The sequence below is a fragment of the Stegostoma tigrinum genome, chromosome 31 (assembly GCF_030684315.1).
Source record: "Stegostoma tigrinum isolate sSteTig4 chromosome 31, sSteTig4.hap1, whole genome shotgun sequence".
Taxonomy (NCBI): Eukaryota; Metazoa; Chordata; class Chondrichthyes; order Orectolobiformes; family Stegostomatidae; genus Stegostoma; species Stegostoma tigrinum.
The window spans coordinates 37689158-37708642 of record NC_081384.1 but is presented as its reverse complement, the minus strand read 5'-3'; the positions used below and the strand labels follow the sequence as shown (position 1 = coordinate 37708642).

The 19485-nt window shown below is 43.8% G+C and overlaps 1 protein-coding gene across 4 annotated transcripts in view; it reads left to right on the top strand.

Moving 5' to 3' along the window:
- Nucleotides 1-15165, top strand: part of LOC125466270 (transmembrane ascorbate-dependent reductase CYB561) — a 235131-nt gene extending 219966 nt beyond the window's left edge. For all 4 annotated transcript variants that reach the window (XM_059638650.1, XM_048560567.2, XM_059638651.1 and 1 more), the window contains 5 exons: nt 3651-3890; nt 8666-8764; nt 9571-9674; nt 11566-11723; nt 14343-15165. In XM_059638650.1, the coding sequence (XP_059494633.1) occupies nt 3683-3890; nt 8666-8764; nt 9571-9674; nt 11566-11723; nt 14343-14544 (771 nt within the window). In that variant the 5' untranslated portion in view covers nt 3651-3682 and the 3' untranslated portion in view covers nt 14545-15165. The remainder of the gene's footprint in view (nt 1-3650; nt 3891-8665; nt 8765-9570; nt 9675-11565; nt 11724-14342) is intronic.
- The last annotated feature ends 4320 nt before the right edge of the window (nt 15166-19485 follow it).

Below are 19485 nucleotides of genomic sequence, written 5' to 3'. Positions count from 1 at the left end.
TTTTAAATGTAATGAGGGTTTCTGTCCATATCACACTTACAGGCAGAGAGTTCCAGATTCCCAATCACCCACTGAGTGAAAACATTTATCCACACATCTCTAAATCTTCTGCCCCTTTCCTTAACTGACCCCCTGGTCATTGATCCCTCCATCAAAAGGAAAAATTTCTTCCCTAACGATGCCCTTCGTAATTTTTTTTACCTCTCTGTCATGCCTCTCCTCAATCTTTTCTGCCCTGAGGAAAACAGCCCCAATCTTTCCCATCTGTCCTCATAACTGAAACCCTCCAGCCCAGACAATGTCATGGAAAATCTCCTCTGCTCTCTTCCCAGCTCTATCACACCCCTTCTATAATGTGGCTTACAGAACTGTACACAACACACTAGTCGCAGTCTAACCAATGTTTTATGTAGTTCCAGAATAAACTCCCTGCTCTTAAAACTCTATGCCTTGGCTAATAAAGGAAAGTATCCCATTTGCCTTCTTAACCACCAACTCTGTTTGTATAGGATTAGATCAGTAAAGAAGAAATTATCTTGTATGCAACTATCAAGATGGAGACCCAGTTTTGATGACATAAGAGAAATGATGTATAGGAGTCATTGTTGGGAGAAATTTATACTCTCCTTAAGCAGCTAAAGAATAGGACAAGGTGTACTTCTGGAAATATTCAGGGTTAGCAAGAAAGGTACTGAAGTAATTGTGGGTGACTAAAATCTTCATATCAATTGGACAAACCAACTTGTCAGTGGTAGCATCAGGTACGAATTCATACAGTGTATTCAGGAGTTTCTTTAAACAGTACATTCTAGACTTTCCCAGGAACTATGTTACTTTAATTCTGGTTGCGTGTAATGAGATGGGACTGTTTAATGAACATGCCGTAAAAATTCTCTCTGCAAAAGTAATCATGATATGTTGATTTACATATTCACTTTGGGATTGTAATATGTGGATCCATAACCAATGTCTTAAACCTAAAGAAAGGCAATTAATTGACTGAAAGAATAGCTTAAAAGATATGACAATGAAGATGTAGGGTAAACATTTAAGGAAATATTTCATAACTCTCAACAAAGACATTTTCCATTGAGGAAGATGCAAGTTAAGTCTGATATTAAATTGAACAAAAAGATATAAAATTCTGTGAAAATTAGAGGCAGAAGATTGGGAAAATTCTAGAAGCCAGCAAAAAGAAAAGAGAAATTGGAATACGGAAAAAAACTCATAAGAAGTATTAAAAAGCAAACAGCAATATTTCCACAAGTATATAAAAAGAAAATGTATTTTTAAAAATGAACATTGGCCCGTGAGAGGATGAGACTGAGGAATTAAAAATAGGACACAAAAAATATTCAAATATATATTTTCAGTCCATTTCTACAATAGACAACACAAAAAGCATTGGCAGAGACATAAGTCAAGAGGCAAAAGGGATGGAGTTTATAACTGAAAACTATCACGATCACTTGAGAAATCACACCTGGAAAATTAATGTGACTGAAGACTAACAAATCCCCTGGACCTGCATCATTGACTCTTCAGGGAAATTGCGCCCAAGATTGTAGATATATTGGTTATAATCTTCCAAAATTATCTAGATACTGGGAAATGTCCCAATGGATTGGAAAACCATAAATATAAGACATCAGTTCAAGAAAGCAGGAAAATTTAAGCCAGTTAGCCTATGTATTATTGATAAAATGCTAAAATCCATTATTAAAGAAGTGTTAGCTGACCATTTAGAAAATCATAATATAATCAGACAGAGTTAATATGGTTTTGTGAATGGGAACTTGATGAAAAATGATTAGAGCTCTTTAAGGATGTGACAAAAAGATGGGTAAAGGGAAACTGGTAGACGTGAAGACCAAGATAGAAAAGCTGAGCCAGTCCGACAACATCTGTGGAGAGAAATCAGAGTTAATGTTTCGGGTTGAGTGACCCTGGTAGACCTGTGCTTTATACAAGATTACTAGATAAAGAAGGAGCATGGTGTTGGGGTTATGTAATTAGCATTACTGGTGGATAGATTAACTAACAGGAAAGATATTTGGGACTAATGTGTCATTCTCAGGTTGGCAAACTACACAGAAATCACAGCTGAGGCCTTAACTGTTTAAAATCTACAATGATATTATCCAGCAGGGTAATGCAGAACAATGAACCAGCTTGGCGAGCCAACCAACTACAACATCATAATTAGTTTCAATCTCCTTTCTTAAGTGATAGAATTGCATTGAAAGTAATTCAGAGAAGGATCATTTGGCTGATTTCTGGAATAACAAGTTACTTTATCAGGAAAGGTTGAGTAGGTTAGGCCTGTACTCGTTGGAGGGGTGATCTTACTGAAACGTATATGATCCTGAGGAGACTTGACAGGGCGAATGCTGAGAGGACATTTTCACTTGTGGGGAAATCTAGAGCTACAAGGCACAGTTTCAAAATAACGAGCCTCTCACTTAACAGAGAGATGGGGAACAATTCTTTCTCTCAGAGGATTATTAATTTTGGAATTCTCCTTGCCGGAGAATTATGGGGGCACATGCTGGAAGGTGAGGTTAAGGTCACAACCAGGCCAGCCAGTTCTGAAGAAGAGTCATACTGGGCTTGAAGCATTAATTGTTTCTCTCTCCACAGACCTGCTGAGTTTCTCCGACATTCCATCTGTATGTTTTAGCCTTGATCTAATTAATTGGTAGGGTAGGTTTGAGGGGCTAACTGAGCCACTGCAGTTGAGATTTTTCACTTCCCTTAGAGAAGATGGTAGTGTGCTGTTGACATTTATGTGGTGTTGGGACACTCAATTTTGATAGCAGCTGTGAAGAAACGGTGATATAATTCTAAGCCAGGATTGTGAATGGCTTTTTAAAAAAAATTCATATACAGGATGTGGGTGTCACTGACTAGGCCAGCATTTATTGCCAATCCTTAATTGCCCAGAGGGCAGTTAAAAGATAACCACATTGCTGTGGTCTAGAGCCATACGTAGGCCGGACATGTTTCTCTCCGACAAGTGATTCATGGTCACCATTGGATTGTTAATTCCAGATTTGTTTTTATTGAATTCAAATTCCACTATCTGCAGTGGTGGGATTCGAACCCCAATCCCAAGAGCATTATATGGGGCTCTGGGTTATCAGTCTACTCAGCCATTGCCTTCCCATTGCTGGGAGTGGAACTTGCAGGCGGTGGCATTCCCACACATCTGCTGCCTTTGCCCTTGTAGATGGAAGTGGTTGTGGCTCTGGAAGATGCTGTCAAAGGAACATTGGTGAGTTGCTGCAGCACAGCTTATAGACGGTGTATAACACTGTCGCAACATTGGTAATGAAGAAAGAATAAATGTTGAGGGCGGTGGATGGGATGTCAATCTAAGCTGGCTGCTTTAGCATGAATGATGTTGAGTTTCCTGGGTGCAATTGGACATGCTGTCATCCAGGCAAATGAATAGCAGTCCACTGCACTATGACTTGTGCTCAGTATCTATCCTCAATAGCAAATCATGGCAAACATTTCCTTTTTTGACGTTGCGTGCAGCCCTCAAGTGTTGGGGTTCTGGCAATGAGGACTCAGGCCTGTAGATTTGGAGAAACCCCTGCGCTATTCTAGGGTTGTTACTTGAAAACCTGATCTTTATTCCTCTGCAGGTCCTGTGGACTAACGAAACCTACATTCTGCAATGGAAAGCAATCCCTTGGAAGAGCATAGGCCTGGCCTACTGCCCTGGTTTATTGCAGCTACTCAGATCCTTGGCCTGGCTGCTGTGGTCATGACTGGTGTGTGGATGGGTCACTACGAAGGGGGGTTTGCATGGAATGGAGGCTCACTGCAGTTCAATGTGCACCCTCTCTGCATGGTGGTCGGAATGGTCTTCCTCTACGGAGATTGTGAGTACCAGAAATACACTCCATCTTTTTCTTTAGTTTGAAGAATTACACTGTTAAATAGGCGATTGTGCCCCTGGTAAACAAAAATGCCCCTCACCTCCAAGTCCTGGTGACACCTGTTTGTGTATAACTCAGAGTCTGCATTGCAAGTTATCACTTATTGGTTAAATATGAATAATATAGCAAGAAATTAATCTCCATTTTTTTTTTAATTTAACCACCTCCCAATACCGATTAAAGCAGAGTGTGAGTACACAATGCAGGTAGGCTGAGAATGAAGAATAATGACAGGCTGGAGCCACTAACTGTTGGGATCACAGAAACAAGCAGATACCTCGTGAGATCTTGATTCCAATACCATCTAGGTGCTAGGCTCTGGAAGGGCACCCCAGATATCTGGATACACCTCTCTATCCTCCTGTAAGATACCCCCTAAAACCTAAAGCTTTGACGATGGCCATCTGCGCTAATGTCACTTTGTGAATGTAACGTGAGAATACACTTGGAATGTTTTAATAGATTAAATACGCCATAATAATACAAACTATTGTCTTTGCTGTAAAATAGGAAAGTTGAGCATTACAAGCATAACAGCACCTGTTATACTCTGTTAATGAAACTGTGGAGAGAATGTCCTTAAGTATCCTGACCAGTCTGTGTGGTTGTTCACTCATAGACAACAATCATTTGGTCAGATAATAGCCAGGGTCATTGTCATTATTCCAATTTAAAGAGACATGCATTCAATTTCTGCAAAGACACCCAAGAATAGGCCCAAGCAGTTTATAGTAGCCCTCATGTGAAGTATTCAATAATGTATCCCAGAGTTGACAATGTGCCTCAAGGCTGTTGTTTTTAATGAAATTTCCAGGTACAACGAGAATGGCAAATACGCTCCTAAATAGATAAGCTGCTGACTGTGAATCAAACAGAGATCTTTGGAATAGAAAATTAGATCAGTTTATGGCCTTGAGCTTGTTGAATTCAATTTCAAACTCTTAGACTACGGAAGGAGAAAAATATTGTGATGTACAATTAATATAATTGTGCTTTCTCAATTCCAGCCTCAGGATAATTTAAATCAAATCATCAGTGACTGTTGTACATATCTGATGGTTTTTGACCAGTTCTTCTCGAGGGGCCCTGTTAGTTTCTATAATCCATTGCATGGAGTCCAGCAAAAGTTGAAATCAACACCAGGATGTGTCCATGTATAGAAATATCCAAACCAATGACAATACCTTACCCTGAAACTACAAGTCTCGAAATATGATAATTCCTTAAGCAAAGGAAGCCCATCAGGGCTGGAGAGTTGCCATTAAGAAGAAAGATTTGATAGACTGGGGTCGTTTTCTTGAGAGTAGAGAAGGCTGAGCAGGCTCCTGGTTGAGGTCTACAAAATTAGGAGTGGCATAGCTATATGCAGATGCATTTCCCCTTGGTAGAGAGATCAATAACCAGAAGCCATAGATTTGTTAAGGGACAGAAGGTTTAGAGAGGATTTAAGAGAATTAGATTTCACTCAGAAGGTGGTGCATATCTGGAAGTTACTGCCTGGAAGGGTGGTAGAGGCAGCAACAATTAGAGTGTTTAAGAGCTATTGAGATGAATACTTGAAATGCCAAGCATAGGAGGCTATGGGCCACGTACTGGAAAATGAGATTAGGTAAGATAAGTATTTGGTGACTGGCACAGACATGATGAGCCAAAGGGCCTCTTGCACTGCTTTATGACCAAGCCAACCTCCTCTTCAGTTCATCACAGCTAGCTGCCTCACAGCATGATCCAAGAATACAGACAAACATGGTGTGACATAACTGTCAACCACAAGCCCTGGTTCCTGGGATTGTCCCATCAGGAGCCTCAGTCATTGTCCTTTGACTCCTGCCAGAAAAGTCAGGGCCCAGGAGGAAGCTCCCTCTCTCTACTTTGAAGGTCAGTGCCATGTCAGAATGCTGGAATTCAGACCAAATCAATAAAACACAGAGGCTAGTGAGAAGTTGTCCCTTATCTAAATTTAAAATAAGGGAGTTGGGCATCAGTTGTATCAAACCTTGGGCAGACCCCGTCTGGGATACACCTTGCTATGGCCACCATAGCAGTGACCTTGGATGGGTGCAGCATGGAATGACAAAATGATGCAGAGTTCAATGTGTAAATTTTAGAGGATAGGAGGCAAAGATTTTCTGAAGAACAATCCTGACCCGAAACATCAGCTTTCCTGCTCCTCTGATGCTGCCTGGCCTGCTGTGCTGATCGAGCTCCACACCGTGTTATCTCAGACTCCAGCACTGGTAGTTCTCACTATCTCAAAGGTTAGGTTTTTATGTCCTCACTCACAATTGGTTAAAAATACTGGGGTTAATTAACGCTTTCAAGACTGAAACTGTGAGAATCTTGTTGGATAAGAAGAACATGGATGAATGAAAAATAATTACAGGTCTTTAATGATCACTAATGATTGCTAATGATCTAATTGAAAGAGCTGTGGTTATAATGCCCCCCTCCCCCACTGCCTGTTCCTATCTCTTGATTTACATACACATTGTGGGTACCCAAATTTTACAGGGTACCCACAGAGTGTGATTGTCACTGACTAGACCAGCATTTACTGTTCATCTATAATTGGCCTGGAGAAGATGGTGATGAGCCAGCTCTTTGAACCCTGCAGTCCGTGAAGTGTAGGTATACCCAGAATGCTGTTGGGTAGGATTTTCATCAATCAACAGTGAAAGGATTGTAGTTATATTTCTAAGTCAGGATTAGTGAGCGGCTTGGAGAGGAACTTGCAGCTGGTGGTGTTCCCATATATCTGCTGCCCTTGTCCTTTTAAGGATTAGAGTTGATGTGCTTGGAAGATGCTGTCTCACATGCCTTGTGAGCTTCTGCAGTGCATCTTGCGGATAGTACACACCTGTGACTGAGCATTGGTGGTGGGAGGAGTGGATGTTGCAGATGTGGTGCCAATCAACTAGGCTTTGTCCTGAATGGTGTCAAGTTTCTTGAGTGCACCCAATCAGGCAAGAAGAGATTAATGCATTACACTCCTGACTCGTGCCTTGTAGAAGGTGAGTTACTCGCTGCAGTATTCCTAGCCTCTGAGCTGGTCTTGTAACTACTATTTATATAGCTAGTCTAGTTAGTTTCTGGTTAATGGAAATTCCCACTTGGGGAGGGGATAAAGATGTCTTGAAAACAAAACAATTTTTGGGAAGCATCAGCAAATTGTCAACATAATTGTTTATTTGGAGAGCTGGTGCAGACATGATAGGTAAATGGCCTACTCTTACACTATAACATTCTGTGATTCTAGTCCTCTTTATGAATAGATCTCTTCGTAGGCTTCGTACCTCCTTTTGGGATCTAGGTGGGCATTGTTTCTGTTAGCTAAAATGCCTCTTTGAACATTTCTTTTGACCAGATATAAAGATATTGAAAATGTTGTGGAGAGGGTTGCGGGGAGATGACTGTTGTCTGATGGTCAACATCTTCCTTCCTGCTTTCTGGTTGGTGTAGAATGTCATTGGTATAGATGTGATGGCCAGCCATTGGCTGAAGGATGTGGAGAAAATCATGTGATGAATCCTCCAGGAATGGACTCAATCCCAGTTGACAACACTATTGCAGGGCAGGATAGAGTGAGGTGTGTTTTGAAGGAAGAGGAGTGGGTTTTGGAGAAAAAGAGGATTGTAAGCCTAAAGTTACAGAGAAAATAAATTCTACACAAGAATTTTCCCCAATCCCACATCAATTATAATACAGGAAGGATTCTGGAATTCACCAGTCATTGAGTCATGCAGCATGGAAACAGGACCTTTGGCTCAATTTATCCATGCAAAACAGGTTTGCTAAACTGAACTAGTTCCTTTTGGCCCATATTCTTCTAATTCCTGCCTATTCATGTGCCTGACCAGATGCCTTTAATGTTGTAACAGAGCTTCTGTTTTGGCCAAGCTTGGGTTCCAACATGTTCAGAAAGAGTGGATCTTTGAGGGGCAGGGGTTAGATAATAAAGTGAACTGCGACCACAACCCAATCAACTACAAAGACATTGAATAGTGCAGCGTGTCGTAGGACTGAATGGCCTGCTCCTGTACATAAGGTTTAAATGCCAGAGGTAAAAATGCAGGTTGACAGGATGCTATTGTATACTTCTCTAGTGTAGTTTATTTCTCCAAAAATGCTCTAAATGTGCTTGCCCTATTTATACATCTCATTCGCATCCAATTAACCCACTTAATATCTAGCCAACACCAGTTCTCTAGTTACTAACAGTAACTCCTAGGTTCCTATATGCCCAAAGATGTGCAGACTAGATGGTTTGGCTTATGCACAGTGTCCAGAGATGCATAGGTTGTTGGATTAGCCGTGGAAAATGCAGGGTTAGAGGGATAGGGTGCGTGGGGAGTGGATGGGTATGGAGTCAATGCACAAAATGGCCTGATTCCACACTGTAGGGATTCTATGATTCTTTGATATCCGTGCATTGAGTGGAATAAAGGAGGCTGTATTCAGAGTTACTGTTTAGCTGGTATTGCTTTACGAGATTAGCCTGTATGTTCAAGTGTATTTTTAAATTCGTCAAAAGCAACATTTTAAATGAAAAGCAGGAGAGTCTGGGAGGCAGTTCTCCCTTGCTAAAGCTGTAATATCTTGATCATTAAATAAATCCTGTGTTTTACTCCTGCTCTCAGAGACTGACTTAAATATCACCACTAGAACTTGCAACTTCACCTCCTGACAGCCACTGCTAACCAAATGCATTTCTCCTGCAGCAATCCTGGTGTACAGAGTGTTCAAACATGAGACCAAAACTACAGTGAAGATTCTACATGCAGTCCTCCACCTGATTGGATTGATAGCTACCATTGTTGGTAAGTCTGGTGTAGCATTGGATAGTGGAACCCAGGGTGCAGCGGGAATATAGTGTCAGCCTGTGAGGGGAGCGTATCAAGGGAGGAAGATTACAGGTAAGCCAAATTAAATGGAAATTGGAAGAGATGTGAGAGTTAAGAGAGCCACCAGTGAGAGAGAATGCGAGAGAGAGAGAGAGAGAGAGAGAGAGAGAGATAGATGAGGGCTAGACAATGGTGGCTCAGTATTGAGTACTGTTATCCCACAGTGCTAGGGGCCTGGGTTCAATTCCACCCCCAGGTGACTGTCTGAATGGAATTTGCATGTTCTTCTTGTGTCTGTGTTGGTTCCCTCCCACAGTCCAAAGGTGAGGTGGATTGGCCAGGCTAACTTGCCCATTGTGTGCAGGGATGTGCAGGCTGGGTGGGTGAGCCATAGAAAATGTAGGGTTAGAGGTTAGGGGTGTGGATCTGGGTGGGATGTCCTTCAGAGGGCTGGTGTGGACTTGATGGGCCAAATGATCGACTTCTATACTGTAAGGATTGTCCGAGAGGTGAGTAAATTGAGAGAAGGTGCAAGATATTTGTTCAATATGATGGTGAAATGACCTAAATCCAAACTCTTTGAGCTGTGTTGTTCAGGACCCAGACAAACTTTGGGTTTTACTGGAATTAGCAGGTAATGACCAACTCTGTGAGGACAATGCTGACGGTGTGAGAAGGTTGCACCTCTCTAGCATTTTGTGCATGATCGGTGGCTGTGAATGATCAACAATCTGATTTTGAAATGTATGGATTCTGATTGTGGAATTATTTTCAATTCCTAGGTTTGGTTGCGGTGTTTCGATTCCATTCGGCCCAGAATATACCCAACATGTACAGCCTACACAGCTGGTGTGGCCTCATAACCATCATTCTCTTCTGTGTACAGGTTAGTGTCCATCACTGGGCCAGGCCAGCCCTAGACTCCACCACTTCCAGGACGGGTCACCCAAGGGCAGCATCAATTTGCCCTGAAACATACCCTTCCTATCCCCAGAAAGCTTATGAGATTATGGGTAAATTGGACATTTCTAAACTACTTTTTTGTTAGGCTAGGATATTAAAAGATGTGGAACACAGTGATTTAATGGAGTTAAGATACAGAATAGTCACGGAAAACAACTTGATAGCAGAACAGGTTTGAGGGGCTGAATGGCCTACCTCTGGTGTGCTGACTGAAATCTTTTCATCACAAATACACAAACTGCCTCAGATTCCAGAAATAAAATGTGGAAGGTCTGGAAAAACTCAGCCAGTCCAATAATGCCTTGAGAGAAATATGGCTCAACCTTACCAGAAATTGTCTAAGTGTCATTTTTGGCGAGTTTCGTTGAACAATTCTCTCTGTCGACCCTAGTCACAACATCTTCCCAAATCCATCTCATCGCCCAGTGTATAATGTTTCAATAGTACCCAGTTCATGTTCTTTGACTCTCCACCGGTAAGAATGCTGGCCATTGTCGGCATCACCTGGGATTTCTGAGACTAGCATCATCTTTAAAGCTCAACCATGCACCTGATTAAGTGCTAACAGCCCAATACTGCCCTGCATGACCACTGTCAATATCCTCGCACAGGTCAGCCGGAGGGGAATAGACATCCAGTGTTGACCTGCAGGATGGATGGGAGGGTGTACACTGTTACTTTCCATGAACATTTTTTGAGATGCTGCTGACTAGTGTATGGCTAGAGGAGCAAGCAAGAGTCATTCTGACTCTCAAGTTGGGAGGTTGCCACACTGTTTCTATCTTTGGAGTGTACAGTGGCTCAGTGGTTAGCACTGCTGCCTCACAGCATCAGGTTGGACCCCACCCTCGGGGGACTGTCTGTGTAGAGTTTGCACAATCTCCCCCTGTCTGTGTGGGTTTTGTCCGGGTGCTCCGGTTTCCTCCCACAATCTAAAGATGTGCTGGTTAGGCAGATTGGCCATACTAAATTGCTCATAGTGTTCAGGGATGTGCAGGCTAGATGGGTTAGCCAATGGAAAATGCAAGGTTACAGGGACAAGGTAGGAAGTGTGGGTCTGGGTTGGATGCTCTTCGGAAGGTTTAGTGGATTTGATGGGCTGAATGGCCCGCTTGCTTCCACACTGTTCTGATCTGGACAGTGGATGAATGGGAAATTGTATATCGATTATGCGAGATGACGTTGTAATGAGGATGTTAATGCGCACAAATAGAGCGCACACCAGCAAGAATCTCAATTTGCCACTTAACATTTGATTGGATACTGAGACTTTCTGTTCTTAATGTTGGGACCCTGCTGTTCTCATGTAATTTTCCCAATTTTCTCATCATGTCCAAATTGTTCACTGGCTAGGAAGATTCGGTCATTAACAAATAGTAACCGTTCACTTAAAATGATATACAAGGGACTCACTGAAGGGAGGTCAGTGTAGTGCACTAAAGGCTGGGTACACAGACATGTTGTTGGAAGGGTTTTTATAGATGCAGAGGAATCTCGGACGGGGGTTTCAGAAACCAGAAAACACACAAATAGGGCTAGAGAAGCTGAAAGTACAATATTTGAAACTAATGAGGAATTATTTTGTGTTTTAAAGGATTATATTAGTTTCAAAGTGGCACCTAATGGGCTGAAGCTGAAATATGAAGCAATCGGGTGGATGAGACAGACTGAATTTCAGGGAGTATGGGGTTTAATGCATTATCTCACAAGCTTGGTTGACTTTTCTTTCAATGTTATTTGTTCAATGCCTATCACCTGCTGTGTCAGTATTGGCTTAAAAGTTAAAGTGTCTTTTTTTGATTCTTCTTTTGCAGTGGGTAGTAGGATTTGTATTTTTCCTGATTCCTGGTGTGGCCTATTCTCTCCGAGCCTCATACCGGCCTCTACATGTCTACTTTGGGCTTGCACTGTTTATTCTGGCTATCGGGACTTGCCTGCTGGGGATCACAGAGAAGCTACTCTTCTCCATCAGGTGAGGATGGCTGGGACACTGGAGGAACAAGAGGATGTTTGTGAAGTCCTCAAACAGGATTTGGTGCTCACATTGCGGACACAGCATCCCAGTGCTGCAGAAGGTCACAGGTTGGATCCCTAGCTTGTGCCAAACCAGCTAATCTCAGTGCCACAGTTGGCCTCTGCACTGTAGAGCATGGGCAAGAGGGGTGAGGAGTAGTGAGACTAGCCAGAATTATCTAATTTCCAGTGGCACCCTGCTGCTGAGCTCATGCAGTTAGATGTTGGATGAGACCACCATAGGATTAACTCCTTCCCTACCTTGGACACGGTCTTCTGCTCATGTGCAGGTAGAGGTTACCTGGGGCTTATTAGCTGGAGGAGATTGGCCACTGCCAATTAGAACGTGGAACAAGAGTCCCTTGCATCTGTCCCACCAGCTAATGAGATTATGGTAGGTCTGTGACCTACCTCCTATAACCTTGGCACATTCTGATAACAAATAGCAATCAATTGGAGGTTTAACACGAGTAATGGATGTAGCATCTATTTCCATTTGCTGAAGAGCATTCTGCGCTTCTATCAACTCCAATGCTTCCCAAATTCCCACAATAATGTCTGGTCTGATTTGTGATTGTGCACCAACATGATTCCTCAGTCAACAGAAATAATTATTATTTGTCTACCATGCCTGTTCCCCCTAACATTTTGGAAACATTGATTGCGGTACAGTCCAACCAGGACTTGGTACAGATGAAGTGCAACCTCCAACTCCTTGCTTTGAATTGCCGAGATATAAAGGACAGCATCCCATTCAGTTTTTACATGCCTTTTATCATGTATCTGTTCACACCATTATCAACATCTGTAGGGTGTGTATTCTAGGAGGTGGTGGTATAGTTGCCTAGTAATCCAGAGGACCACATTAATATCCTGGGAACATGGGTTCAAATCCCATTAGGATTTACCAGGACTTCAATTTAATGAACAGATCTAGAATGTAAATCTAGTCTCAAATGATAGGGAGAGAACATCTGGTTCATTGATAGCATTTAGGGAAGGACATTTTCCATTCTTACCTGTTCTGGCCTACATGTAACTCCAGACCCACAGCAATGTATTGGATTCTAAACTGTCCTCTAAGAAAGGCCAAGCAAGCCACTTGTTTTGGGGTTAATTAGGGATGAGCTACAAGTGTTGGCCTTTCTAGCAATGCCCACACCCTATGAAAGAGTAAAGTGAGGAAAATCAATGCCCCCTCCCCAAGCCTATTTGTTCCTGACTATTTCTAACTTTTCACAATTTAGAAAGTGCTCTGTGCTACTTCTTTGTGGTAGACAGACTCACAGAGAAATAAATTGTCGCAGTTTTGCCGGAAAGTCTTAATCCATAAATATCTCTTTATTGGGCTTCCATTTGCTTAATGCTTCCTATGTTATCATCAATTAGCTTGTGATATGGCTTTCCATTCTATCATCTAAGTCATGAATAAATGGTAAGTGGTACTTCAGATTGTTGTGGGATACCATTTGTAACACTCACAATTACAGCATTATCTGTTACCCCTACCCTCTTTCGACAATATTTCAACCAACTTCTTAACAAGGTCAATAATTTGTTTTAATTTCCATGAGCTTCAACTTTCGATGACAGTTTATTTCTCCCGAGGGACTTTATCATGAGCTTTCTGGATATCTATACATTTTTCCTCCCATTTGTTCATGGGTTGAGAGACAATGCCAGCATTATGGGTCCCTTAATAGCCCTCGAGAAGGTGGCTACAGTTTCCTTCCTGAACTGCTGCAGTCCACATCGATGCAGGTATACCTACAGTGCTTTTCAGGAGGAGTTTCCAGGACTATGAATGAATCAAGGAAGGCATATTTCCAAGTTGACATAGTGTGTGACATGGAGGGAAACATGCAGGTGATGGTTTCCCCATGCATCCTTCGAGGTGGTAGTGATCAGGAGTTTGGCAGGTACTGGTGAAGGAACTTTGGTGAGTCGCTGCAGATGTTGTAGATGGTCCACACTGTGCTGCCACTGTGTGTCAGCGGTGGATGAAGTGCAAAAAAATGAACTGCTTTGTCCTGGATGGTGTCAAGCTTCTCATGTGTTTTAGGAGCTGTGTTCTTCCAGGAAAATAGAAAATGTTGGGTTAAACTCTTGACTTGTGCATTGTAGATGATGAAGCACATTTGAGGAGTTAGTTATGTGTCCTGGAAGTCCAAGCTTCTGACTTGGTCCTGTAGCCACTGTATTGATTTGACTAGTTCAGTTCCATTTCCGGCCCATGGTAGCTCCAGGTTGTTGACAGTGGGGGATTCAGTGATAGTAGCACCACTGAATGTCAAGGGGAGGTGGGTGGATTCTCTCTTGCTGGCAATATTCATTGCCGTTATTAGTCTGGGCGGCGTGTTAGGTGGAAGTGTGTGAGTCATTGGAGGCAGGAGGTCACGTAATAGATACTTCCAGGAACATAGAGCATAGAACAATACAGTGCAGAACAGGCCCTTTGGCCCTCGATGTTGCGCCGACCTGTGAACTAATCTAAGCCCCTGCCCGATGAACTGATGTTGACAACCCCACTGAGGCTCAGTGTATGGGATCTTGATTGAATCAATCCTTTCCCTTGCAGTGACACCTACTCGAAATTTGCGGCAGCAGGAGTCCTGGCGAATGTGTTGGGCCTGGTGTTGGTTGGCTTTGGGTTAACAGTTGGTTATGTCGTGACACGCAGTGAATGGAAACGGGTAACAAGCCCAGAGGAGGAAGCTCTGTCCATGCACTTCAAAACTTTGACGGAGAGGGACAGCCCTGATTCACCACAAGGATCATAAATGGTTAAATCAAGTGCATACCAATAGCAACCTGGTAATGCTATGTGAGTGAGTGACTAAATAGCATGTGGTTTGTTGATATCTCACTCTGTATCTTTCTCATTAATAAAACCCATGACGATTTTCTTCTCTGATAATGTCAAGTTGTCTCAACACCCCAGTATCTGTATTTGAGGGTGAATCAGCAGTTGTCACTTTGCAAAAAAGTAAGAATTAAAAACTGGTTAAGTTAAAGGATAACAGTTAAAATTTTACCTCAGCGAGACACAAATACCAGGCTGTTAAGTTGACCTTGTGTGGAATGAGCTTGCGTAGCCTCAGCCCAGTTCCCATTGGACCATTGAACCATGGTAACCCTAGAGAGGCTGAAAGGCAAGTGTAGGAATCTTGATCAATACCCTCCTGATTTAAGATTGACACTATGGCATGGGATAAGATTGGTGTAATGTGAGATTTACTCAGCCAGTCCTGGCCTCCTACTTGTTGGCATAAGGTTGTCGAGCATCATCACCCCTTAACTTCACCAGTACCAAATCAAATCTTACATCAAAGTTTAGGCTAGACTATGAAGAGTTTTGAAATAAATCGGTAGGATTTATTATTAGATAATAAAATGTGAGGCTGGATGAACACAGCAGGCCAAGCAGCATCTCAGGAGCACAAAAGCTGACGTTTCGGGCCTAGACCCTTCATCAGAGAGGGGGATAGGGAGAGGGAGCTGGAATAAATAGGGAGAGAGGGGGAGGCAGACCGAAGATGGAGAGTAAAGAAGATAGGTGGAGAGAGTATAGGTGGGGAGGTAGGGAGGGGATAGGTCAGTTCAGGGAAGACGGACAGGTCAAGGAGGTGGGATGAGGTTAGTAGGTAGCTGGGGGTGCAGCTTGGTGTGGGAGGAAGGGATGGGTGAGAGGAAGAACCGGTTAGGGAGGCAGAGACAGGTTGGACTGGTTTTGGGATGCAGTGGGTGGGGGGGGAGAGCTGGGCTGGTTGTGTGGTGCAGTGGGGGGAGGGGACGAACTAGGCTGGTTTAGGGATGCAGTAGGGGAAGGGGAGATTTTGAAACTGGTGAAGTCCACATTGATACCATATGGCTGCAGGGTTCCCAGGCGGAATATGAGTTGCTGTTCCTGCAACCTTCGGGTGGCATCATTGTGGCAGTGCAGGAGGCCCATGATGGACATGTCATCTAGAGAACGGGAGGGGGTGTGGAAATGGTTTGCGACTGGGAGGTGCAGTTGTTTGTTGCGAACTGAGCGGAGGTGTTCTGCAAAGCGGTCTCCAAGCCTCCGCTTGGTTTCCCCAATGTAGAGGAAGCCGCACCGGGTACAATGGATGCAGTATACCACATTGGCAGATATGCAGGTGAACCTCTGCTTAATGTGGAATGTCTCTTGGGGCCTGGGATAGGGGTGAGGGAGGAGGTGTGGGGGCAAGTGTAGCATTTCCTGCGGTTGCAGGGGAAGGTGCCGGGTGTGGTGGGGTTGGAGGGCAGTGTGGAGCGAACAAGGGAGTCACGGAGAGAGTGGTCTCTCCGGAAAGCAGACAGGGGAGGGGATGGAAAAATGTCTTGGGTGGTGGGGTCGGATTGTAAATGGCGGAAGTGTCGGAGGATGATGCGTTTTATCCGGAGGTTGGTAGGGTGGTAACACATCCCTCACACCCCGCCCCCGCCACAACCGCCCTAAGAGGATCCCCCTCGTTCTCACACACCACCCTACCAACCTCCGGATACAACGCATCATCCTCCGACACTTCCGCCATTTACAATCCGACCCCACCACCCAAGACATTTTTCCATCCCCTCCCCTGTCTGCTTTCCGGAGAGACCACTCTCTCCGTGACTCCCTTGTTCGCTCCACACTGCCCTCCAACCCCACCACACCCGGCACCTTCCCCTGCAACCGCAGGAAATGCTACACTTGCCCCCACACCTCCTCCCTCACCCCTATCCCAGGCCCCAAGATGACTTTCCACATTAAGCAGAGGTTCACCTGCATATCTGCCAATGTGGTATACTGCATCCATTGTACCCGGTGCGGCTTCCTCTACATTGGGGAAACCAAGCGGAGGCTTGGAGACCGCTTTGCAGAACACCTCCGCTCAGTTCGCAACAAACAACTGCACCTCCCAGTCGCAAACCATTTCCACTCCCCCTCCCGTTCTCTAGATGACATGTCCATCATGGGCCTCCTGCAGTGCCACAATGATGCCACCCGAAGGTTGCAGGAACAGCAACTCATATTCCGCCTGGGAACCCTGCAGCCATATGGTGACTTCACCAATGTGGACTTCACCAGTTTCAAAATCTCCCCTTCCCCTACTGCATCCCTAAACCAGCCTAGTTCGTCCCCTCCCCCCACTGCACCACACAACCAGCCCAGCTCTTCCCCCCCACCCACTGCATCCCAAAACCAGTCCAACCTGTCTCTGCCTCCCTAACCGGTTCTTCCTCTCACCCATCCCTTCCTCCCACACCAAGCTGCACCCCCAGCTACCTACTAACCTCATCCCACCTCCTTGACCTGTCCGTCTTCCCTGGACTGACCTATCCCCTCCCTACCTCCCCACCTATACCCTCTCCACCTATCTTCTTTACTCTCTATCTTCGGTCCGCCTTCCCCTCTCTCCCTATTTATTCCAGTTCCCTCTCCCCATCCCCCTCTCTGATGAAGGGTCCAGGCCCGAAACGTCAGCTTTTGTGCTCCTGAGATGCTGCTTGGCCTGCTGTGTTCATCCAGCCTCACATTTTATTATCTTGGAATTCTCCAGCATCTGCAGTTCCCATTATCTCTGATAGGATTTATTAATAGCCCTTTTTCATTCTTCTTCAGCTGACATATATAGGATTCCTGTGTAGAGTGAGAATTGGTTATCTATAACAAGAGCATAAACACTTCAGAGTGTTGTCACCTCCACACTCCAGGGATTAGAAATCTGTAGAAGTTGCCTTTAATTGAGTGTAAAATGTATACAATTCACATCAATTTAGCAGCGAGATGTCCTGTCCCCAAGTCAAGGAGACATTCCCAACTATCTTCCTCGTTCTTTATTTCGCATCCCCAATAACTTCATAAAGCTAATCATAGGAAGCTATGAAAAAGCCTTTCTCACAAAATAATTCCTTTGATGTATTCCTGGGTTATTCCCAGAATTATCCTGTGGGTTAAACTTTCGTTCCTGGAGATCAGGACAACAACCTATTACCCAGTTCTTTGAGAAATCTTGGAAAATATATTTCTTTCCCATCATTTCTGTTAACTACCTTGCATCAGCCATCCTCCAGGGTGAGGGAAGGAGATCCAGCCTCGGCTCTAGCCGTAAGGTAGAGTAGAGCGATCCAGTATACACCCCTAATTGCCCTGGTCCACAGTCTTACACTGGGGTACAGTATAAGCTAGTGACGACGGGGACAATGGAGAATAGACATGGACCAGGAAACCTCACTGTCTGAGTATGATTCCTGCAGCTCAAGTCAGGCTCTGCTCTGTTGTTTGTGCTCAAGTTAGGAGGGGGTTGTTTTGTTAATTTTTGCCTGAACACAGGCCTCAGAATTTATAGATAAGCTTACAGTAGAGGAATCTTACTCTGTATCTAACCCCATGATATGCCCCTGTCCTGAGTGTATGTTAAGGACAGTGTCAAGGGAGTTTTACAGTTAGTGCACTTACAGTTTAAAAGAGTAGAGAGAGCTTTACTCTGTATCTAACCCTCTGCTGTCCCTGTCCTGGAAGTATTTGATGGGACAGTGTGGAGGGAGCTTTACTCTGTATATAACCCTCTGCTGTCCCTGCCCTGGGAGTTTTTGATGTGGACAGTGTAGAGTGAGCTTTACTCTATATCTAACCCTGTACTGTCCCTGGCCTGGGAGTGTTTGAGGAATGAGCTGAAAATGTTACTTACTGCTCGTGAAAAGACAATATTTGGTTCCTGTCATAAACAACAAGTGAGATTAGGATAGTGACTAATTGAAGTTTTGGTAGAGGTGCAAGGCTAACATTGCCCAGGCAGGATATCTACCAGCAAATGTGGTAGGATAATCACTGAGTCAGTCGGCATCTGTGGGTAGAACAGATAAATTAATGTTTAAAGAATAGATCCACCATAGGATCTGGTTGCAAAGTGTTCATTCCTGGATCCTGAAATCATCTGGCGTTCCCAGAGGAATGTTTCCTGACATGCTGGGAATTTCTTGCATTTCCTGAACTTTGATTTTGATTCACACTGACTGTTTTTAATCACTTCTAGAAAACCCTGGGATATTTTCACGTGACTCCAGAACCAGGGCTTTGTGAGCAGATATTACAGTGACAATGGTAAGCTTGCTTCAACAACATAACGCTGCCTCTCTGACCAGTGTTTTGTACTAGTGAGTCCACTCACAGAATCTAACATTTAGGCCTCAACTAGTATTCCAAACTGAACGATACCTCATGAAGTTTGTTCATTATGTTATTGAATGTCAGGTATTCCAATTAGGTCAAAGCCAAGGTGATATTGACAGATTATGCTGAAACAGAAGGAGATGAGGAGAGAAATTGGCATACAACCATCTGTTTGTTCAATTGTGAATGATTTCAGTTGAAATGTGTGTCTGTTGGTTAAATATTTGTTTGTATGCTTTGTTCTGTGTTATGTTGTAAGATTATTAAATAAATGTTGCATCCAAAATTGACTCCGTGTGCTGCAAGGTCCTAACCTGTAGATTTGTTTGATTTAAAGACAGTAGGAACTGCAGAAGCTGGAGATTCTGAGATAACAAGATGTGAAGCTAGATGAACACAGCAGGCCAAGCAGCATCAGAGGAGCAGGAAAGCTGTTGTTTCGGGCCTAGATCCTTCTTCAAAAATCTTTCTGGAGAAGGGTCTAGGCCTGAAACGCCAATTTGGTTGATTTGGTTGTTCAGCTATTCCCGCAGAATCATAGAATCCCTACGGTGTGGAA